This window comes from Bidens hawaiensis, unplaced genomic scaffold (assembly GCF_021521415.1).
Source record: "Bidens hawaiensis isolate Kalapana, Puna unplaced genomic scaffold, B.hawaiensis_p1.1 tig00019071_1, whole genome shotgun sequence".
NCBI classification, from domain to species: Eukaryota; Viridiplantae; Streptophyta; class Magnoliopsida; order Asterales; family Asteraceae; genus Bidens; species Bidens hawaiensis.
In genome coordinates this window covers 150,892-175,057 of record NW_027492892.1, presented here as the reverse complement: position 1 = coordinate 175,057, position 24,166 = coordinate 150,892, and the positions used below count along the sequence as shown (strand labels likewise).

Here is a 24,166-nt window from a genome sequence, read left to right as displayed (position 1 = left end):
AAGATGGTTTGTGAGATGAAGCAATTCTGTGTCCAGTAAGACAGCATGTTACATTTGGTGAATTTGTTGGAATCTTGGGTTCAACAAAGGAACCTGGTACCAAAGGGCTTGCGAGCACCTTAGGGTTGTAAATGAGCTGAGCCCGAGCTCAATTAGAAGATTAGGCTCGAGTTCGGGTCGTTTTGACTAACGATAGCTCGAGCTTGGCTCGTTTTGACTTGTGAGTGCTTGAGCTTGGCTCATTTTGAGTTTTTTTTGTAAAGCTCAGGCTCAACTCGTGAATCGTTTTCAAGCTTGAGCTCGGGCGTAGGTTGTTTATTATTCATTAATTAATTTATATACATTTTTAATTATTTTGAGAAAATCCTTAACAGGCTTAATGTCACAAACCAACTATTCAATGATTGTTTTGCTAGTTTTTGTTTAAACGCTTGGGTTGCAAACTAGTCCCGAACTTCAACTGGCATGCATCGCTAGCCGTGAGATGTTGCCTTCGGGCGCCACCGAAGTCTGAAAGATTGACCCGTGACACTAAGCTCAGCTCGAACTCGCGTGCAGTATCTTAAATGAGTTAAATCTCGGTTCAAGCTCGTTAAGGAGTAAAAACACCGTTAAAATTTAAAAATATATTAGGCTCGATAAGACTCCACAAGCCTAAACAATCTTCCGATTCGAGCTCGGGCTCGATAATGCACGTTCTTTTCGACCTTTTATCAACAAGACGGGTCCTTGAAAAGCATAGCTTTTGCATGGTGAATTGTCATACACTGATGTCTTCTTACTGTATCTTGTTTCTTCTGTAACAACAACAACGACAATGAAATCCATGGGCGTACTAATAACATACCCAATGTCCACTTACCTCCAACACCAACTACACAACCGCTTCACTCTCTTCCGCCTGTGGGACCTCCCCAACAAATTCAACGACGAAGTCGGCTCAATCCAAGCCGTCGTCGGAAGCACGCACGTCGGCGCCGACCGACAACTCATCGACTCGTTACCGGCTCTGGAGATCGTATCCAGCTTCAGCATTGGATTAGACAAGGTCGATTTGGATTACTGCAAGCAGAGAGGAATTAGGGTTACTAACACGCCAGATGTGTTAACTGACGATGTAGCCGATTTGGCTATCGGCTTGATTTTAGCCACGTTGAGACGGATTTGTGAGTCTGATCGGTATGTTAGGAACGGATTGTGGAAGCAAAATGACTTCAAATTGACCATGAAGGTTCGATTTATTATTATTATTATTATTCAACTTCATTGATTTACTTACTGATTTCACATTGCTGATTGTTTGATTCATCTGATAATAATTAACATACTAAACGTATAAATGATTAGTTATTATTACTCTACCGTTTTAAACTAGAGCAATGCAAATGCAGTACAAAAATGAAATAAAGTAATAATAATAATTCTCTAGTACAAAAGCTTTTGTGTGTAAACGAGCCGTGCCCGAGCTCCACTAGGCTCAAGCTCGGTTTGTTTTGACTTAAGAGAACTCAAGCTCGGCTCGTTTGACTTACAAGAGCTCTAAGTCGGCTCGTTTGACTTACGAGAGCTCGAACTCATTTTTTTCTAAATCTTGAGCTCGGCTCGTGAGTAGTTTTTTCAAGCTTGGGCCCGACACATATATTATTTATTAATTAATTTATGTAGGTTTTAAATGTTTTTATATATATATATATATTTTGATGCTAAAACCTCAAACGAGCCTAAGCTTGGCTCAAGCTCGTGTAGTACCTTATACAAACCAAAGCTCGGCTGTACAGGGTGAAATTAATACACAGAAAGTCCAAAATACACAACGCTCGTTAAGGCTTGACAAGCGTGCTTCCCATACAAGGCTTGAGCTCGAAAACTAAACGAGCTTTAATTGAGGCTTGGGCTTGGCTTGTATGCACCCCTACTGTAGAGTAATATTAATTTCTCTAGCGTTAGCATAATTACTTTTGTTATGTGTACGTTTATCACGTTAAATATATTTGTATTTGATCCTAACACTAATGGTTGCAGTTCAGTGGGAAAAAAGTTGGAATTGTAGGATTAGGAAGAATTGGTACAGCAATTGCTAAGAGAGCTGAATCATTCAACTGCTCAATTAGCTACCATTCTAGATCAAAGAAACCAGAACTGAAATACAAGTACTTTCCTAATATTATTGAACTGGCTTCAAATAGTGAGATTTTGGTGGTGGCATGCTCATTAACAGACGAAACACATCACATAATTAACCGGGAAGTGATTGATGCACTTGGTCCCAAGGGGGTTCTTATTAACATTGGCAGAGGACAACATGTAGATGAGCCTGAATTGGTGGCTGCTCTTGTTGAAGGGCGGTTAGGTGGTGCGGGTCTTGATGTGTTTGAGAATGAACCAGATGTGCCCGAGGAGCTGTTTCGTCTTGATAATGTGGTGGTGGTGCCTCATATTGGGAGTAGTACTGTGGAAACTGAGACTGATATGGCTGATCTTGTGGTTAGGAACCTTGAGGCTCATTTTTCGAAGAAACCATTGTTAACTCCGGTGGTTTAAATTAAGTATGATGATTGTTTTCATGGTTCCTGTTAGATTAATTCATTAAATTTTCTTAATTTTGTTGAAGATTGGTTTTCTTAATATATTTAGTGAGCCATTTTTTGTGTTATACTTCATATAGCTTGGCGCCTATGGGTGAAGCATTATCATGTATCTGATTTTATTCTCGTAACCGTGGGCGATACGCTACACTAAGAGCCTAAGAGGCCTGCAAATTGTATAGAATCCTCGATATAATTTATAATTAACGAGTTGCATAGGTTTTTATTAATAATCCATACATCATATTTTATGGTAAATAACGAGTTATACATGATTTTATATTTTCACAAAGTGAGTCTGAGAGTGATATGTATGGTATATATTAAAATATCAATTCCTTTTTCTCTCCTCTTTCCATGCAAACTAACCACCATCCATCCCCAAGCTAACGATCATTTCCATTTTCGTCTCCAGATTTTATTTCCAGAAATCAATCCAAAGATCATAAACCGCTCTGAATTGCGTATCTACCCCTCATTTTTGTCATCCATCTTATTCATAAAGCAACATTAAGATATCGTGCAGTCGGTTTGCCTTCATCTTCGTTGTAACAACCCTCCCTTGCTGCTCGAATTCAAAATGGTTCGAGCAGCAGAGGACGACGAACAAAATGTAAATTCTGGATTAGGTGACGAAAGCACCTCCAATAATGACGACAAAACCTCAGGTAACTAACGGTTTTAACCAACTTTTTTTTCATTTCATGATTCTATTATTTAATTTTTAAACGACTTAGTTTTGCTATTCAAAAAGGGGGCTACCGATGCAGCTTGTTGCCCGTTTGCCTTCTATTTCGATGTAAACACTACTCGATTAAATTATTATTAATTGAGAAGGAATTGCAGATATGGAGTTAATGAAGGAAAAGTTCACGAAATTGCTTTTAGGCGAGGATATGTCGGGAGGAGGAAAGGGAGTTTCATCTGCTTTAGCTTTGTCAAATGCCATTACAAATCTAGCAGGTAACAAACGTGCCACGCATTCGATGTTTTACACGTGTAAAAGCGTGTTTTAATCATGGATTCAATTAATTCAGCTTCTGTGTTTGGGGAACAATCGAGATTAGAACCCATGCCGCCTGAAAGACAGACCCGATGGCGGAAAGAAATGGATTGGCTATTGTCGGTTACCGATCACATTGTTGAATTTGTGGCATCAAAACAAAATACTAATGGTGTAAACATGGAGGTAATGCATTAACGAGACTAATGGATTTGATTATATTTAGAATAGTTGGTGTTAAAGAAACTCCACCGACATTTTTATCCATACACTACTAACAAATTCATACTGCTTTTAAAACTTTTTCGCCAAATCATATGGGCCGTATGACCCTATATGGCATCTATGATATTATGAAAATGTTCATGTGGGCCTGTATTAGGTGTTATTAAACAACTCCTATATCTTTACTGAAACTGACTAATATGGCAACGGTGTGCTGTGTGATTGTGTCAGAAGTCAAAGAGGGCCATATGATGCTAATATGAGTCGTATGACTTTTTTGCCAAATCATACGGGTCATATGAACTTGTATGCTCAGTGAGTCAGTGCCTTAGTTTCATATGGTGAAAATGTTCATACGGGGCCGTATAAGGTGTTGTACGAGTTGTTGTACAACTTGCATATCGTTACTGAAATTGACTAATGTGACAATGGTGTGTTGATTCTGAAGTCATATGGGCTATATGATGTAAAGTTCGTTTAATACGGCCCGTATGATATTACATGTCTGCGGTTTGTAAAGTCATACGGGTCATATAACCTCATAGGCATGTGGTGTACAAATTTGGGGGTGGTGCATGTATAGCATGACCCTTTAGAGTTTAGGACTGATCAGTTATAAAATGTGAATAGGTTATGGTTACAAGGCAACGGAGCGACCTGCACATGAACATTCCTGCATTAAGGAAGCTTGACGCCATGCTAATTGTAAGAAAATCATAAAATTGCATTTTGGTGGTTTTTATATAACTTTACCATTTTTGTGTGTTAATATGTAACGTGCTGGTAAACAGGAATGTCTAGATAACTTTAAAGGTGACCATGAGTTTACTTATGTATCTAAAAATGACAACGAAGCAAAAAGCATGAAGAAGAGGGAAGAGGATAAATGGTGGTTACCAACTCCAAAGGTTCTTGAGGATGGTTTATCAGACGCCACAAGGAAATGGTTGCAGTTTCAAAAAGACTCGGTTCACCAAGTGCTCAAAGCAGCCCTAGCCATTAATGCCCAAATTCTAATGGAGATGGAGGTTCCCGAAAGCTATAATGAAACCCTTCCAAAGGTAGCTTATAGCTATAAGTGAGATTTTACTGGATACGTTTGTTTGTTTGTTTATTTGACTAATTTAACAATAATTTGAAATTGCCACCTAGAAGAATATTATGCTATAAAAGATTGAATATTGATGATTTTAACGGCAGAATGGACGGGCAAGCCTAGGAGACTATATCTATAAGAGTATAACCGTTGACCACTTTGATCCGGATGTCTTTCTTTCATCTATGGATTTAAGTGTAGATCATAAACTTGTTGACCTCAAGAATAGAATCGAGGCGTCTGTGGTGATATGGAAACGGAAGATGTCTGCTAAAGATGGACGGTCAGGATGGGGTTCAGGTGTGAGTTTGGAGAAAAGAGAACAATTTGAAGATCGAGCAGAAACAATCTTACTAATACTTAAACAACGGTACCCTGGTATTCCTCAATCTACACTAGAAATCAGCAAAATCGAAAACAATCGAGTAAGAACATTTTTTTATGTTTTCTGAATCATAAACGATTCCTAAAAAATTTATGCTTTTGTTATATTCTTGATTCTTTAGGATGTTGGACACGCGATTCTTGAGAGCTATTCAAGAATATTAGAAAGTTTAGCGCATAAAGTGTTGTCGCGTATAGAAGATGTACAACACGCAGATGCTCTTACACAAGATCCGTCTTCTCAAAGTTTAAAGATGAATTCTCTTAAAGGTTCATTAAAGATAGAAACATCAGGTAAATAAATTCGCAATAGCACATGAATTCATAATTGATTATACACATTGAAACAAACAGACTTACTTACAACGGTAAAGATACATTGAACATATGCTAAAATGTTTGTTGGTTGTTGAACGAACAGATTAGATTTTGCCACGTGGACCAAGCTTGGGTTTCTGTTGTGGGCCCTTGACGATCGGTAACACGTCGCCTGTGGCGGTGGAGCTGAAATAAGCAAGGTTGGAACCACCTCCCAATATCAAGAACTTGAGGAGTAATCCTCTCTTGGTGAAGGGTGCAGCGAATGTCTCAAAGAACTTGCTCTGCAATCAAAATTGTACAATTATAACTACCTGTATGCATACTGTACAACACAACAACTAGTAAAGATTAATGGTCATACAATCTTTGTCAATTGTGGAAAGTCTACTTGTCGAAGCATGAGATGAATCTGACCTGATCCATGACGATGTTTCCACGGATTTTCGAGATGAACGAACCACGTCTTGATCTTCTTCTCCGGTTGCTTGAGACCTGCAATGGTTTTTCGGGGGTGTGGAGGTGACTGCTAAGAAATCTCAAAGATCTCTTGTTTACATACACAAAAAAGTGGTGGTGGCTCTTATTGAGCATGACCCTTAATAAGGAGGTGGAGACCTCCTTATATAGAGAGCCTCATGGCCACCATCATGGTACCCTAATGGGCCTAGCCCAGTTAGGGTTACCTCCACAAAACCCCCTCAGCCCAATAACATTGTATTAGTCCATATAATAAAATAAGCCAAACATAACAAATTTAGGGTCGTAAAACCGGGTTTAGTACCATACCCCTTCAAGCCCCCCAAGTCCAGCGTTGCTCCTGGGCGCGCAAGCGTCTAGGTGGAGCGCTGGACTTTATGAGGTGTGTTAGGCCATAGGGCGGTTTTTTTCCCTTTTCTTCGGCCTTGTCTTTATTGTCTTTTGAGTTTTGGGAGGTTTTCTTCATGATGGTGACATGTTGCGGTCCTTATGATAATGATGGTGCCCTGGCATAAATAAGATATAGCACGCATCATAGTGGCGCGAGGCCCGATAAAAGATGGAGCGCGCATCTCGATAATAATGTAACATAACTTGCGCGCGAGGCAGCTTACGAGTTATGAGAATAATAAAGCCTGCGCGCGAGGCGACTTACGGATCTATAAGAATAATAAAAACTGCGCGCGAGGCGACTTACGAGCTATAAGAATAATAAAAACTGCGCGCGAGGCGACTTACGAGCTATAAGAATAATAAAGCTTGCGCGTGAGGCGACTTACGAGCTATAAGAATAATGAAGCTTGCGCGAGTTGCGGCTTACGAGCTATAATAATAATAAAGCTTGCGCGTGAGGCGACTTACGAGCTATAAGAATAATGAAGCTTGCGCGAGTTGCGGCTTACGAGCTATAATAATAATAAAGCTTGCGCGTGAGGCGACTTACGAGCTATAAGAATAATAAAGCTTGCGCGTGAGGCGACTTACGAGCTATAAGAATAATAAAGCTTGCGCGTGAGGCGACTTACGAGCTATAAGAATAATGAAGCTTGCGCGAGTTGCGGCTTACGAGCTATAATAATAATAAAGCTTGCGCGTGAGGCGACTTACGAGCTATAAGAATAATGAAGCTTGCGCGCGAGGCGACTTATGAGCTATAAGAATAATAAAGCTTGCGCGTGAGGCGACTTACGAGCTATAAGAATAATAAAGCTTGCGCGAGTTGCGGCTTACGAGCTATAATAATAATAAAGCTTGCGCGTAGGCATTGGCTTTGTGTTATGCGCCACGCGCAGATGTTGCATGCTCGTGCGCGTAGACTTTATGTCCCGCGTCACGCGCAAATGTTGCATGCGCGTGCGCGTAGACTTTGTGTCATGCGTCATGCGCAGATGTTGCGTGCGCGTGCGCGTAGACTGTGTGTCATGCGCAGATGTTTCATGCGCTTGCGCATAGGCTTTGGTTTTGTCATGCGCCACGCGCAGATGTCGCATGCGCATGCGCGTAGACTTTATGTCCCGCGCCACGCGCAGATGTTGCATGCGCGTGCGCGTAGACTTTGTGTCCGGCGCCATGCGCAGATGTTGCGTGCACTGATGTGATGTGTGAGCATGTGATGCGTAAGCACATGTAATATGCGTGAGCATATGTGATGCGTGAGCATGTGATATGCGACTGCGCTCAAGCATCATGGTGGTGCGCATGTTGAACGGAGCGGAGCCGCGTTAGGTCTTGTATTCGGCGCGAAGCAGTATGGGTTTATGAGGATTCCCAACCTTTAAGTTTGGCGCTTGGCCTGATGGGTTTATGAGGATTCCCAACCTTTAAGTTTGGCGCGTGGCCTGATGGGTTTATGAGGATTCCCAACCTTTAAGTATGGCGCGTAGCCATAGGGGATATTATGAGGATTCCCAACCTTCAAGTATGGCGTGTAGCCATATGGGATATTATGAGGATTCCCAACCTTCAAGTATGGCGTGTAGCCATATGGGATATTATGAGGATTCCCAACCTTCAAGTATGGCGTGTAGCCATATGGGATATTATGAGGATTCCCAACCTTCAAGTATGGCGTGTAGCCATCTGGGATATTATGAGGATTCCCAACCTTTAAGTATGGCGCGTAGCCATATGCGCGCATGCACGGCGATGGAGTGGTGACTCGCGAGCGCGCGTGCGTGGTGGAGGTCTCTTGCGCAAAACCCACATGGTGGTTTCCGCAGTGGTTTCCACGGGCGCTCACGCATGTCGGCGGAATGGTGACCCGCTGGCGAGCATGCGTGGTGGCAGTCTTCTGCGCAAAACCCACATGGTGGAGGTCTTTTGCGCGAAACCCACATGGTGGTTCCCGCGGCGGCAAATGCATGGCTGCGGAGTAAGAATCCGCGGGTAATTTTTGGATCTGCAATTTAAGAGTTAGATCTGCAATTTTAAACCTAAAATCCAGGTCTGTAATCTAGATCTAGATCTGTAAATCAGATCTAGATAGATCTGAAGCTCGGAGCGGATTTAAAACCATCACAGATCCGGAGACTTGATCATTCGAATCAAGCAGCTTCTTTTTGCACAGATCTGGAAGCCTCTTTTAGATCTATGGATCTTTTTGAGCTTTAATAGAACAAGCCTTGAAGCCTTTTTCTGTAAACTTCCAGATCTGGGTTTTTCCTGGGAGAGATCTGACAGCCGAGATGAAGATCGAAGGGTAGTTCGTTGCCGTCCCACGGATGGCGCCAATGTCGAAGCATGAGATGAATCTGACCTGATCCATGACGATGTTTCCACGGATTTTCGAGATGAACGAACCACGTCTTGATCTTCTTCTCCGGTTGCTTGAGACCTGCAATGGTTTTTCGGGGGTGTGGAGGTGACTGCTAAGAAATCTCAAAGATCTCTTGTTTACAGACACAAAAAAGTGGTGGTGGCTCTTATTGAGCATGACCCTTAATAAGGAGGTGGAGACCTCCTTATATAGAGAGCCTCATGGCCACCATCATGGTACCCTAATGGGCCTAAGTTAGGGTTACCTCCACAAAACCCCCTCAGCCCAATAACATTGTATTAGTCCATATAATAAAATAAGCCAAACATAACAAATTTAGGGTCGTAAAACCGGGTTTAGTACCATACCCTACACTACTCAAAGTGCAACAATTTATATTTCCTTTTTTGACAAACCTTCAAGAATAACTTCAACCTGAACCGACTCATATATTTGTGTGGTCGTGTCATGTCATGTCATTTCAGACCCACTTCGAGCCGAGCTATTTGATGTTCATTTGTGAATAGAGTAATACCTAGTGACTTAGTGCTATCAAATTAAACAATAAATTACTCGAGCTCATATGAAACATTTTTTTGCAATTGGTATCTTTTTAACTGTTTCTCCTTTATTTCTTGTTTTTGGTAAACAAACTTGGTTTTGTATAATAACTCGAGATTTGAAGACACAAATCGAAGATTAAAGAACGAATAGTTATAACTAATAAATAACGCTTTGCAAATTAAGAGGTGAAAATTAATTGTCAGAGGAATAATAGAAAAAAAAAATCAAACTTTATTTAACACTTTTGATAAACCATCTAGCATATAAATATAAACTTTTTTTTTCTAAAAACACTCCCAAGGGGTTAATAAGTTATGTTAAGTTTTAAAATTGTTTCAATTAGGTCACTCATGTAATTTTTCTCCAAAACGGGTCACAAAATCTTCAAATCAAGCCTCATTGGATTTTTGTACGTCTAGAAAGCAATGGAGGAGAACATGTGGGGTTCAAGATTTGCAATATATGTAGTTAAATTAATAAAAATATTTTAAAAAACGTTAATTAAATAAAAAATTAAAAATACAAAAGAAAATTCGCGTTACCACTCCACATCAACATCAAAAAATAGATAAAAGATTTCCACATTGAAACAAAAAGAAACATGATAATAAAATATGTTAAAACCTATAATTTAATAAAATATGAAAGCTGCACAACTTAACTGGAACACTTTTAAAACTTAGTTACTGTTCTATAAACCTACCTCTTTATTTCAACCCATTATTAAACGTCCGTGACGGGTTTGGGCTGACACGCTGGTCGACACGCTGGTCGTGTTAGCCTAACCTAAACCTACCTTTCTTGTTTGCCGTGTTTGGGTTGTGTTTTGGGAATTACCTACCCTAGTAAACAGTGTAAGTAAATCAATTGAAGCATTTGCTAAATACCTGAAGTGAGTTGTAGGGTGAAGGAGCATCCGAACCATACACATCCCATTGACCAGTAGTGTTACCCAAATCTTCCAAATCAAAGTAGACACTCTTGTCACCATACTTAGCCACCACAGCTCCAGCTCTATATATACATATATATCACCCAAATCAATCTAAGTAAACAACTACTTAAATACCCAAACTTATGAATAATATTATTACCTGTAAGAAGTGGGTTTAACACTCTGGCGAGAAGGCCTCATGCTAAGCTTGGTTCCAGCAAGGGAACTGCCACTGAGGCCCTTGATGGTGGCAGTGGTGGGTGTGAAGGTTGCAAGAGAAGCCATTTGTTCCAAAAGATTACAAGCTTGATGACTTGTGGTGGTGTTAAATGTGGGTGTGAATCAACTTGATGGGTGTGAGTGAGTAGTATATCAATATGGAATGAAGATGAAGAAATTGAGGATGCTGTGGTGGGGTCAGTTTGCATGGTTTTGAAGGTGCCACGTGGATATTGTGGTTGTTGGGGATCTTGATTGGTTGATGAGGGATAAGGCTATCTCATCATGATTTGAATTATATCCTCTCTATTTTTTTTAATGAAACCTTTAGAAAAATTAGATTTTTCTAAACTTAAAAGTTAGATATTACTTCTTGATATGTTATATCAAATTGATGTGGGTTTGAGTATCACAGATTGTGTAATAGATGGATTTTAGAATAGTGTTTAGGAAGATGGATTTTAGAATAGTGTTTAGGAAGTGTGTTTGCGTTAGGTTAGTAACGAACAAAGGTGTACGCATTTAATTATATAAATAAATTTATAAGTAAAAACTAGATAATTACATAACTTTTAAATTACTCTTCAAATAAAATAAGAAAATCAGTAATGACCAAGTCCTAAAAGCGCAAGTATATCATAATTGTTTGGATTTTTTCCACAAAAATCCTTTCAAAAACATATTCGTGACTGTTCATCCTATGAACGTTTCTACTTTACATCGGCTACATTCTTATCGGTATCTTCTTTGCGTAAGTTCAAAAACGTCACATTAGAGATGCTCGTCTACCCAATAACTTTAGATAAGTGCATAGTTATCATACTTTATTTTCCAAGTAGACATTTTAAGCTCACAAACACTTCCATTTCATGCTTTTAAACCATCATCAGGTGGACTGCCTTGCTTCACGCCGGTTTTCATGTTATTTCTCTCTACCATTCTTCACATGTGAGATGCCCTCTTTCCTCCCTTCTCATAGTCCATGCCCGTCACCACAAGGATTTCTTTCATCCTTCTCATAGTCTATGCTCGTCACCACCGTTCTATCGTTCACCTCATATACGTACTCTCCATTTAAGGTGTTGGAGATGGTCTGAAAACTTATCTCACAAACTCATTTCCCATGATTTCTTGAACCAGCCCAAATCCTGTGGCAAATGTTTTCCTTTCAATCGTTCTTTTAGCCGTCTTGATTATTGATAATTCATTGTTACTTCTTTACTACCCAAGTTTTTAATACTAAATCTTTGGATTTTCTTAGCTACAATTCCTCACATTATAACCCTCTTCAAACGCAAATATTTTCTAGTGATAGTGATGTGCTATATACCCAATTCAATTTACGGGCCCAATGTTGTATTACTTGTTATAAATATACAAATGTAAATAATGGAGAGAAAATACTTACATATGTTATGTGTAAACATTAATGAGTTATTCTTTATAAATATGTTTTAGACATAAGATATATTATTCATATATGTAAATAGATATCATCTAATCATACTTTATAACAAAATTTCAAAACTTTGTTATATACACGAAATAGTCACTTAAAACTTAAAAGAATCATATAGCGTAGCTAAAACAATAGTTGCAGAAAGCAAATATAACAAACAAGATATTTCAGTTTATTAATTTCCTAACTCGTTATTTAAAGAGTTAATTACACAAATGCTCAAGCACGGATTTCACATTTGATCTCTAACTTCGAAAAATTGCATGCATACTCCCTGATACTTTAATCCAGGTAACATCGGTGCTCCCTAGTGTGGATGGTCGTTAGTTTTACCAGTTAAGTGTGTGTGAATTACTTTTATACCCACATTATTAAATAATAAAATAGACCTCGGTCCCACAATTCAACTGTTTATACTTTCATCTTCTTCGGTAACAAAAACTTTTCGGCGACCATCTCCGTTATGTAAACTCTTTACAATTTAGAGTAATCAAATTAGGAATTCACAATCATAGTCACAATTAACCCTCACAATAAACTCACAAAGTTCTGTTACAACATCTTTAGAAACATAGGTCACGTATTTAACCAGAAAAACGAGAACTTCGGCGAAGGCCGGAAACCTAGCCGACTATCTACCAATATCCAATTTTACAAACTCAAATTCAAAAGACTGATGCACATCAAATTCAAGATCTTGATCTTTATTATATTTATATATATGGGTATTTGTATTTAGTAATTTCATCATACACTTAGCTGAAAAACTTAATGTCATCCAGTTAAATGACTATGAGTGTTACCCGCAACAAAATATCAGGAAGCGTGGATGTAATTTTTCGAAGTTATGGACCAAACGTGAAATCCGAGTAAACCGCAGGGAGCATCCATGTAATTAACTATTTTTTATAAAAATCCCTAAAAATCAAGTTTATTTTTGAAAATTTGGATTTAAATCATTCCAATTATGAACTATGGCAAATAACAGTCACAGCTAATGAGTTGGCTGCTAATGGTTCCATCCCTTAATATATTTGTTTCCAACGAGCAACGACAGACAAAAGCTTAACTTCGTTAGTCTCTGATTTTTGTAAAAACGTTTTTGGAATCGTTTCGTCTTAAACCTTTTTGTAACCTTAGATCATACATTTGGAAACTTTTTATAGTAAAAGCCACAATTATTGAGGTTTCTGAAACCTTAAAACCACCGTCGAAGTTCAACAACGGTAGCAGTGGTGACGGCGGTGTTCAGGTGGTGGTAGCCAACAACGGTGTTCAAGCGGTTGTGGTGTTTAGGTTGAGTTTTCCGGCGATCGAAAACTAACGGAGATAAGCTTCCGTTAGTCACAGCTCGCCAGGGATAAATATGTTAAAAAATTATACTATCAGCTGACAACCAGTTAGTTGTGCCTACTGTTTGCCAACAGTCCATAGTCTATAGTTAGGATTATTTAAATCCAGTTTTCTTTTATTTCTATAGCTAGAAACCATAAGGGTATTAGGGGTATAACGAGGACGGTTAACGTACAAATGAAATTAACGTGCTAACTGTGAGAATCAGGTATAGTAATTATATATATACAAGTAGAGTAATTATGTAATTACATCATAGATCTATGATGTAATTACATAATTACTCTACTTGTACATACAATTACTTTACCTGATTCTCACAATTAGCACGTTAATTTCATTTGTATTTGATCCAAACCTTAACCCAGTCTGATTACCCACACTCGACAACGAATATAAAAAAGCCACATCGTTGGTACTCAACTGAACCCGATTCATTTGCAGCGGTACATACCCAAATCACTTTTCTTCACAAACCCAACAAACCATTATTTTCTTCAACAAACACAATCGGTTTCACATACCAATTCTCCTCAGTGAATCCACAAACCATCGATTAGCGCTGGTGTTCCCAACTACCCGAGAACGCCAATACTTTCGTTAAAAACTTAAAAAAATCACATTCGTAGTTTTGATCTACGTTCCTAACCGAAAGACCACCATAACCAAAATAAGACACACACCACCAGATCACAAAACACACAATCTCAAAACCCCAATATATAATAATAATCTTCATCATCCAAAGTCTTATCCAAAAACACCACCACCATGTCTCTCCTTCACCTCCCAATTCCTCAATTCAAAACCCTAACTCTCTCCAACCCATTCCTCCATGCCTCCACCACCAAACCCACACCCACCCACCACCTCCACGTCACCCCAATTCGCGCCATGCGGTCACTCCAAGGCCGCGTAATCTGCACCACCAACGACAAAACCGTCAATGTTGAAGTCGTCCGTCTGGCGCCTCACCCCAAGTACAAGCGTAGAGTCAGGAAGAAGAAGAAATTTCAAGCCCATGACCCCGACAACCAGTTTGAAGTTGGGGATATTGTTCAGCTTGAGAAGTGTAAGCCCATTAGTAAGAAGAAGACGTTTCTTGCGGTCCCTGTTCCCAAACGCCCCGTTTCGAAGAAGCCGAGTGATGTCGGGTCCATTCCGTTGGAGTCTGAGCAGGTTTAGGTCCGGAGTGCTTGTTGTTTATTGTTGTTTTGTTTAATTATGATGTAAACTTGCTGTTTGTGATCAAATTCAATGCTTTTATCTGGTGATTAGAGAATGCAGGCAAGGTGTTTGATTAAATGTCTCAGAGATGTGATTTTAATTCAACATCATTGTTTAATTATGCGTTTTGTTTAATTTCGATTCAATTATATAGTTTTAAGTTCTGTTTGAGTTAGGCTTTTCAAAATGTTCAAACGACCACGACCACGCTCGACTTGAAGCATTGTGTGGTATGTCTATATTACGATTTTGGTTCAGATGTTTGAGAAATCGAATATTTGGTTGTCAGGATTTGATTCAAACTATGTTCGACTTGAAGCATTCTTCTGCTCCTATGATGCAGCTTTGTGACTTGGTTGTCGCTACTGTATGACTGTTTATATATCAAAAGGTAACGGAGACATCTGGTACCAGTATAGAACGTCGCCAAGATTTGATTCATTGATTGCAATATTGATTTGATTGAGATAACTGACCTAGAAATTTGATTATGAATTGAAGATAGATGCGAGTTTACTAAAATGAAATGAATGCCTAATCTTTTCTCCATGATTGTAACTTGGTGAGGTAAAATAACAGAAATACTGAAACAGGGAGGCTCATCACCGGTCATTCGATTCGGTTCCATTGGTTGCCAATAGGCCCCAATCAGAAGCCATGCCCAATATCAATAATAAGTATAAGCATCTACCATTATGTCTATTATCTGGCATTCAAAACATGTCAGTGATGTTTATTCAACTGGATTTTAGATTTTTTCTTTTTTGAATTGTGGTTCCTAGAATCGTACTTTCGCCAAGGCGAGGAGCCGAGGAGTAACGCTAGTTACCACTCGGGCACTCCCTATGAGGGCAGCCAGGTTGATTCAAGTAAATTGAGATCTTAAAAAGTAACAAGCGTGAATTTGTAACCAGGTTTGGGATATTTGGTAAAACTAACTTTTATGACAAGAAAACGTAGATTTGTAAGTGAAAATGTGGTTGATTTTAATTAAACTTGTATAATTATTATACTTTACACTAATGTGTTAAGTATTAGTATTAGGGATATACAGTTTAAACATTATGGTTTGTTTTGTTTCTTTTAATATAAATTATACCGAGTATTGTTATCATACCAATTCTATGATGAAGCGAACCGATGCCGCCTAACAACATAGGTACCGACGTTGTTACTATCGGTACTGGTGTCGGTATCTACTTTTATGGTTTTCAATCAATATTTATGTAAACCAACACATTTATGTAAAACCCCACTGCAACGCCAAGACACATTTTCTGCTACTAGTTTTGAGGTTACGTAAACAAAAGAAAAATGGGAAAATTCTCAAAGTGTCCTATTAATGGAGAGAGATTCCATTTTTGTCTCCTTAAATAAAGATTTCTAGAACTGTTCCTTACAAACACGTTAGTCTCTAACGCGCGTCTTTCACGACATGTTAGTCTCTAACGCGCGTCTTTCACGAAAAAGTAGCCATATTAATTGTTTGTTTTTAATATTACAGTAATTAACTTTACTCATATTTGGTTTTTTAATGAGTTGTAATGCATAAAGTTTTATAAAGTTCAAATATACCGTTGTGACTTCTTATTTTTATCTAAATGTTGACAAAATTTTTACTTAAGACGAGACTGGTCAAATTTTATTAAACATTTATTGAACATTTCGACATCAATTTGGCACTCGATTTAGAGTAAAATTTATGACAAAATTTAGAAAATATTAACATGTCTCAACGACATATTTAAAATTATATATTACAAGATATAAAAGAAATGACAAATATATATTAAGTTAATTATAATAATGTAATATAAAAAAACAATTAATATGCCAAATATGCCGGGAAAGACGTGTTAGAAGCTAATAGGCTGTGAAAGACGCACGTTGGAGGCTAACATGTCGTGAAAGACGCGTTAGCGCTTAACACGTCATCAAAGACGTGTTTACTAAGAGGAAACTTTTAACATTTTGGAAATTTTCCCAAGAAAAAAAATTGGGGCTGTCGGGGATTCCTTATTTTCACCCCCTCGATGTTCGGATATACGTATCAATCAGATCGGTCCCGTTAAGAAACTCAAAATCGCAAGTTGAAAGCTAGCTAAACCGTCCGGTGGTAGAACCCGAGATCCCTGGGCCCTCGATATCTCATTCGCACACTTGATTTCCGCTCAACACTTGATCTCATCTCTACACTGGAATCAGCTGCCACAACTTCCATCTAATCTAATCAAATCACTCAGATTCCAAGTAAACTACGAACTCGAATCCCTAGTCCACAATCAAATCAAAGCTATTGAATTAGTAATTATAAACCTAGATCCGTGCGGTCGGTGTTGCTGAATGCTTAATGCTAATTTGTTTTTATCAATGTAGGGTTTTAGCGTTGAGAATTGGGGATAATTATTATTAAGTTACAGGTTAAAAGATGGATTGGTTTAGTGGGAAGGTTTCGTTAGGGAACTTTCCGGATTTAACTGACGCAGTGAACAAGATCAGTGCGGGCGTTAAGACTATCGAAAAGAATTTCGATAATGCTCTCGGGTTGGAAGACAATCCTGATGCTGCTTCTTCCACTTCCAAAGGTAAATTCTTCATTCAGTTATTTATTTGTTATAGCTATAAGTTATATGACTTGTTATAATAAGGCGGATTGAATTTTAATAATCCAAACTATGATGTTGACTGATGAGAATCTATACTTGCAATTTAACCGGTGGCACTCTTAACTTTCGTGTTCGTTGCCGATGGTCGAATTGCATAATTATCATAGATTTAAACTCGATTTTGCTCACAAGCATTGTGCATTTTAACATTGCACTTATAATCTTCCATGTGAGCGAATTCTAGTGGAAATTATGTGTAAATCTATGATGATTATGCCTAAATTTATGATTGTTATGCGAGTGTCATTGGTCAGACTGTCGGCATGGATTACATGGGCTAGTAAGTCATAGTTTGGATTATTAAAATCTAATTTGTCTTATAAGAATGAAATTGTGATATATGGCTTTTGAACAGTTGAATACCGGTTACTTATCAGTTATCAATCTCTTGTTTATGTCCAGCTTCGGGGACTTCAGGGTTATGGTCTACAGATTTAATGTCTTTTATTGGTAAGAAAGATGAGGAAGAAGATGAAAATTCCGAGTCTTCAGAGAAGCCTGAATCTTCAAGTCATCTGTTAAAATCTCCAGAACACGAAACTGATGTTCATGCTATGACTACCAGTGAACATGATGAATCAGATGTTAAGACTTTGAATCCTGAAGAGCATCAGGAAAGAAATATTACAGTTACAGAAGAAGCAGAGAGCAGGGCTGATACAAATATTGTTGATGAGCTGGCACATGAGATCACTGACATTGCCCTAAAAACGAATGATGAACAAAATCCAAATATTGGAATATCTGAAGAACCGAGTGTAGAACATCCTGACCAGTTAGAGCCAACAGAACATAAGTCAACAGAACATGAGTCCACAAGTTCTGAAGATCAAGTGACTGGTACCGCCCCTGAGTCAAACGAGGTGGGCCCGCCTCTTGATTTGCAGAAAGCTGAGAATGAGCCAAAGATTCAAGAAGCAGAAGTGACTATGCAGGAAGCTTCTGAAACTGAGAGGGTTGATGTCGCAGCTGATGTGGCGTCTGAAGTCAGTGAACCAGCTATACAAGTTTCAGATGATGCTTCTGAGATGGTTCCTGAAGTGGTTTCAAATACAAATGCTAGTGAACATGGAACTGACATTAAAGAACTGTCGAGTTCTGGAAGAAATTTGTCTGAAAATTCAGCTGCAATTGCTGAGCTGGAGAAGGTGAAGAGGGAGATGAAGATTATGGAGACTGCACTTTTAGGTGCTGCTAAACAAGCTCAGGTACATAAACATGAACAATTAGTTAATACTTGTTTTGTTGGTTATAAAGGTTTTAATGGGTTTCCAGACAAAAGCTGATGAAATTGCAAATCTCATGAATGAGAATGAGCAGCTGAAGTCTTTGCTTGAGGAACAAAGGGTAGGTACATAATATAACTGTTTTTAACTGAGTAGACTTTGACAAATACCTGCATATTAAATTATTAATGCATGTTTGTTGTATATTGTTGCTTTATTAAATGTTTATATATATTAAACAGAGAAAATCAAATGAAGCTGAAGTCGAGTCTCTAAGAGAAGAGTATCATCAAAGGGTCTCAACTCTTGAGAGAAAGGTGAACTGTTTTTATATTTTAAATCCTGTTTCAATTTTCAACTTAAAGAAACATTTTATTAAGGACACGCTTCTTATGCTAAGTATAACACTTGAAAGAAGTGACATGTGGGTAAAGTTACACTTGAAAGAATAAACGAGTCATGGAGGGCAAACTTTCGACCAGTTAATAACTTTGAAACTCCTTGTCAGCATATACAGTATTATTAGATGGTTTTATATGCTAAATGGATAGATAATGGCTAAAACTACGAATCAGCTAGATATCTAAATAAAAAAAATATGCTGTCGGTGTTTAAAGGTACATAGATATTTAGAGATAAGAGAAATAGAGATATAAAATAATAGTTAATATCTTCTTTTATTTAATAAAAAATGTGGCATTTTGGACCAAAATACCGTACATTAATGCATTTTTGACAAAATGTTGGCGTGTGGGTGGTAACTAATGCCACTCACAAGTGAACTTTTGTTAAAAGTGCATCAATGTACGTGTATTTTGGTCCATTAATGTTACATTTTTAATCTAACAAAAAGATACTAATTGTTATTTCATTTCTGTATCTTTCATCTCTAAATAATTATGCATCTATCACCACTTGCAACGTATTTTCTTTTGGCTTTAGATATCGAATTGATGCGCACCTGTAGCAATTATGTATCTGTTTTGCATATAAAAATGGTGTGCATGCGGCCAAAGAGTTTAAAAGAAAGATACTAATTGTTATTTCATTTCTGTATCTTTCATCTCTAAATAATTATGCATCTATCATCACTTGCAACGTATTTTCTTTTGGCCTTAGATATCGAATTGACGCGCACCTGTAGCAATTATGTATCTGTTTTGCATATAAAAATGGTGTGCATGCGGCCAAAGAGTTTAAAAGAAAGTTATGAGTTGATTGAAAATGCCTCCCTTTCAAGTGTTTTATTTTGTACAAGCGTATCATCCTGTTGTTAACTATGAACTAAAAACACAAAAAATCCAGGTTTATGCCCTCACTAGGGAAAGAGATACACTACGCAGAGAGCAAAATAAAAAAAGTGACGCAGCTATACTTCTCAAGGAAAAAGATGAAATCATTACTCAAGTTATGGCAGAAGGTAAATACTATGTTAATGAGTAACATTATTGATAGACACCTCCCTGCCAATGAACGCTAGCCGTAGGAAACGGATCGGGCATAGCCCGAAGATGGCCTGTAAAGCATGAGAATGGTTACAGGTCAAGCATCACCTCACGTTTTATCATCAAACAGTTTCTTCTTTTTATTATGTTTTGTTTTATTGCAATTTACTTTCAAGCTTTACATACTTGTACTCGTAGTTCATTTGGTAGTAAGTAGCCTTAACAGTGTTGGATGAAGTTTAGGAAGCCTTAACAGTTAGCTGAAGTTTAGGAACATGGGTAACCAAGTCTTATGTGTTGAATATTCTCCATGAATGCATGGCGGTGGTTCTTATGTTAAATTGTATTGCTGCGTTTTCTCTTCTCGGGTTAACTAGTTCTTATTCCATTGCTAATACAAGGTAGCAACTTGGGTGGTGTTCTTTGGAACCTAATTACGGGTTTTAGGTGATGATTTTCTGTACCCTAAAACAAACTCGCTTTAGATTGCTCCTTGGTTCGAATCGAGTGGTGTTTCTGTATTCCGTTCGACCGTTTCTTATCGATTCAATATCTCGATTTTCAAAGTTGTAGCCGTTAACCTAACCGGATTTACAACACTTATATTTCGGTATATGCAACTTTCTTGTACTATCTAGATATATAATTATCTTGTTCCTTTTTGTTCATTTAGGTGAAGAGCTTTCAAAGAAACAAGCTGCACAAGAATCAACCATCAGGAAACTACGTGCACAGGTATAAAATTTAATCAACTTATCATTAAAAGCCAAAACCTGCCACCTGGCATGACTATTTTTTTCTCTTGGGTGAATGCTAGATCAGAGAGTTTGAAGAAGAGAAGAAAGGACTGTTAACAAAGCTAGAGGTAATTACATTTTCTAATCAACTTATATTTGTGTATTGTGGGATTTCTACAAGTATATTATATTATTTGAGTAACTTGTTATTAGGTTGAAGAGAGGAAGGTAGAGAGTATAAAGAGGGACAAGGCTGCTACTGAGCAGTTACTCCAAGAAACAATAGAGAAAAGCCATGCTGAGATGGCAACTCAGAAAGAGTACTATACAAGTGCTTTAGGTGCAGCCAAAGAAGCTGAAGCATTAGCAGAATCACGTGCAAATGATGAAGCCAGAGTTGAACTAGAAAGTCGCATAAAGGAATCTGAAGAACGTGAAGCTATGTTAGTTCAAACCCTGGAAGAACTAAGGCAAACTCTCAGCAGAAAGGAGCAGCAGGTTTGCATTCCTAACACCCGACTCATTTTTTTTGTTAAATTTATTGTGTCTTGCTTAAATTTGTTATATTTTGTTGTTGCAGGCGGTTTTTAGAGAAGATATGCTAAGGAGAGACATCGAGGACCTTCAAAAAAGATACCAGGTCTGTCCTTTTATTAGTTTATATTATTAGTTTTCATTTTTTTTGTTATTAATTAATTTACCACTATGTAATATTGGTCACAAGGCAAGTGAGCGTCGATGTGAAGAGTTGGTTACACAGGTTCCAGAATCTACTAGGCCTCTTCTGAGGCAGATTGAGGCTATTCAGGTTTTTGTTTTTATTTTATTTTTAGTTTACAAATGGTTTCACCTTCTATACACGTGTAATTACACATTTTTCTTTAATTTAGGAAACAAGTGCTAGAAAGGCAGAGGCTTGGAATGCTGTGGAGAGATCACTAAACTCACGGCTACAGGTCTTACTCCTACACAATAATAGTAGTAGCAGTAGTAAAATAATAATAATAATAATAATAATAATAATAATAATAATAATAATAATAATAATAATAATCATACTTATGTTGTTGAAGTTAATAATAATAGTAATAATATTTAAATTTCACAGGAAGCAGAGGCCAAAGCTGCAGGAGCAGAGGAAAGAGAGCGTTCGGTTAACGAACGCTTATCCCAAACATTATCTCGCATAAACGTTCTAGAAGCTCAGGTGGCTACTCTTCTATTGGCTGATTAGATGATTAAGTTTAACTGTAACTGGAAATTGGCACATGTAGGCTACATTTTTACAATAGTAACTTGATAATTTGTTGTAGATATCATGTTTAAGAGCCGAGCAAACACAACTAACAAGATCTCTTGAAAAAGAAAGACAAAGAGCCGCAGAAAGCAGGCAGGATTACCTGGCACTTAAGGAGGAGGCTGATACTAATGAAGGTCACGTGAGTCAACTTCAACTAGAGTTAAATCAACTCAAACAGAAACATAAGCAAGAGCTACACGAAGCCTTAACACACCGTGAACTTCTGCAGCAGGTACCATCAAATTTAGTTTTAAATATTAAACATGTTCTAAAAGTTATAAAAATAATATAACTATGATGATGATGATTACAGGATATAGAACGTGAAAAAACCGCACGCTTGGAACTTGAAAAGTCTGTTCTTGAGCAAAATAAGATATCCAGAACAAAATCCACAAGTGATAATGGTAAATGATTTTAATTCTTATTCTTTACTTTTTGAATGCTTTACCTATTGTTGGCTTTTGATGTGCAGGTTTGACCCGCAAACTTTCTAGTGCTAGCAGTTTGAGTAGTATGGAGGAAAGTTTTTATCTGCAAGCATCTTTGGACTCATCTGATACTCTCTCAGAAAGAAGAAATCTTGGAGACACTTCATATTATTTAAAAAGCAAAACACCAAATGCCTTTGAAGCTGCCCTTAGACAAAAGGAGGGTGAACTTGCATCTTACATGTCTAGATTGGTAATTTCACATCTACTATCAACTTAATTACATATTTTTGAAATTAAAAAAACATGTTTAATAATATTAGTTATTTGATTTTAGGCATCCATGGAGTCTATTCGGGACTCTCTTGCTGAAGAGTTGGTTACAATGACTGCAGAGGTACATTTCTAATCTGATTATTATTTTACTTTCACATTCTTACTTATTTTAACCTTCATTATGGACTTATTGTTTTGGTGCAGTGTGAAAAATTAAGGTCAGAAGTGTCTCAGCTGCCAAGCATGAAGGCAGAAATGGAAGCATTAAGACGCAGGCACTCTGCTGCACTTGAGTTGATGGGTGAACGCGATGAGGAGGTAAAACAATATAAATGTGTTAACTATGATGATAAAAACAATATAATCATATTATTTTGATTTGTCTGGTTGAGACAAAACCCATTTATAAGTTATGTAATTTTGTAGCTTGAAGAGCTACGGGCTGATATTATGGACTTCAAGGAGATGTACCGAGAACAAGTAAACATTCTTGTAAATAAGGTATTTAGTTTGCCAATCAAGGTTAATAATAATAGTTACTTAAACGTGATAGTTTTTATCTGAATTTGACCAATTTTTCATGTTTCCAGATTCAGGTTTTGAGTACCTCGATCAGTGCTGCTTAAAGCAGAGGTCAATTCCTAAGGGAGCAAATTATACTATTCAACGTGCGAGAACTGATTTTGTTTTTAATGATATTAACGTGTTGCGGTACTGAGTTTTTGAGAGCTCTGCTCATATCTTCTGTAATCAAATACTATAATCGTTGTTGCCCTAGTGTTTGATACATAAAAATATAGAATGGCCTATTTTTGCTAGTACGTTAAATAACTAATTATACTATGTATCAAGTTGGATATATTATGATACGGTTAATCCTTAATCCTGTAAAATAATACATGGAACAAGAGTGTATAATCTGAATTATTGAGAATCATTTGGAATCAAAACGTACATACGCAGATTTAGTATGTAACAGAATCCGCATGCTACATAGGCCACCTTAAGGAAGAATGTGTTAAAGAGTCTAGATCGACTCTCATGGCAAAGATCCGAAGGAACCTTATTGTCACGCCGCCATGGATCAAATACTTGAAAGTCGGATTGCTTTGTTTGTGCTTGAACGCTTCGGTTTACTGACTAGTCTTAACTTTATCAGCTATAGCCTTAGTGGGATAAGAAGGTGAACATGCCTTGGTGTGCTTGCACACTAGACACACCACCGGTTGTGGTAGTTGCTGCTCGCCAGATGAGTCTAAGATAGGATCAAACTAGTGGACCCTGATTATAAGTGGGACGGATTGGTTGACTCAGGGTGCCACACAGGCATAAAAATCGTGCCGCCATTAACAGAGATGTAATTGAGCTCTCAGGCATACGCAAGTCAGGGGGTTTTACTAGTTGTCGGTTTCCTTCTGGAATGGGTTGGCGCCATCCTCGAGTGTCAAGCTAACGATGGACAGTTGAAATCCGTCTGAGGTAT

At 37.8% G+C, this 24,166-nt stretch overlaps 5 protein-coding genes across 5 annotated transcripts; 4 read left to right on the top strand and 1 right to left on the bottom strand.

Moving 5' to 3' along the window:
• Positions 1-810: 810 nt before the first annotated feature.
• LOC143557564 (glyoxylate/hydroxypyruvate/pyruvate reductase 2KGR-like) lies at positions 811-2,587 on the top strand. The gene is made up of 2 exons (XM_077046605.1): positions 811-1,231; positions 2,023-2,587. Exons 1-2 carry the CDS (start codon positions 818-820, stop codon positions 2,539-2,541), a joined length of 933 nt encoding a protein of 310 aa, XP_076902720.1. The 5' UTR covers positions 811-817; the 3' UTR covers positions 2,542-2,587.
• Positions 2,588-2,893: 306 nt separating this feature from the next.
• LOC143557562 (rop guanine nucleotide exchange factor 12-like) lies at positions 2,894-5,629 on the top strand. Its single transcript, XM_077046604.1, has 7 exons — positions 2,894-3,253; positions 3,432-3,548; positions 3,623-3,774; positions 4,444-4,518; positions 4,605-4,874; positions 5,014-5,334; positions 5,416-5,629. The coding sequence occupies exons 1-7, from the start codon at positions 3,166-3,168 to the stop codon at positions 5,593-5,595; spliced, it is 1,203 nt and encodes a 400-aa protein (XP_076902719.1). The 5' UTR covers positions 2,894-3,165; the 3' UTR covers positions 5,596-5,629.
• A 13-nt stretch (positions 5,630-5,642) lies between these two features.
• Positions 5,643-10,725, bottom strand: LOC143557561 (photosystem I reaction center subunit VI-1, chloroplastic-like). The gene is made up of 3 exons (XM_077046603.1): positions 10,505-10,725; positions 10,298-10,424; positions 5,643-5,895 (listed from the first exon to the last, which is right to left on the bottom strand). The coding sequence occupies exons 1-3, from the start codon at positions 10,627-10,629 to the stop codon at positions 5,716-5,718; spliced, it is 432 nt and encodes a 143-aa protein (XP_076902718.1). The 5' UTR covers positions 10,630-10,725; the 3' UTR covers positions 5,643-5,715.
• Positions 10,726-14,269: 3,544 nt separating this feature from the next.
• Positions 14,270-14,953, top strand: LOC143557582 (small ribosomal subunit protein uS17c-like). Its single transcript, XM_077046621.1, has 2 exons — positions 14,270-14,554; positions 14,861-14,953. Exons 1-2 carry the CDS (start codon positions 14,270-14,272, stop codon positions 14,951-14,953), a joined length of 378 nt encoding a protein of 125 aa, XP_076902736.1.
• A 2,064-nt stretch (positions 14,954-17,017) lies between these two features.
• Positions 17,018-23,514, top strand: LOC143557591 (golgin candidate 5-like). Its single transcript, XM_077046629.1, has 19 exons — positions 17,018-17,187; positions 17,671-18,476; positions 18,544-18,615; positions 18,737-18,811; positions 19,800-19,914; positions 20,613-20,674; positions 20,757-20,804; positions 20,890-21,174; positions 21,257-21,316; positions 21,401-21,484; positions 21,567-21,632; positions 21,785-21,883; positions 21,990-22,208; positions 22,290-22,383; positions 22,452-22,660; positions 22,745-22,804; positions 22,888-23,001; positions 23,110-23,184; positions 23,274-23,514. Exons 1-19 carry the CDS (start codon positions 17,031-17,033, stop codon positions 23,307-23,309), a joined length of 2,736 nt encoding a protein of 911 aa, XP_076902744.1. The 5' UTR covers positions 17,018-17,030; the 3' UTR covers positions 23,310-23,514.
• Positions 23,515-24,166: the final 652 nt, after the last annotated feature.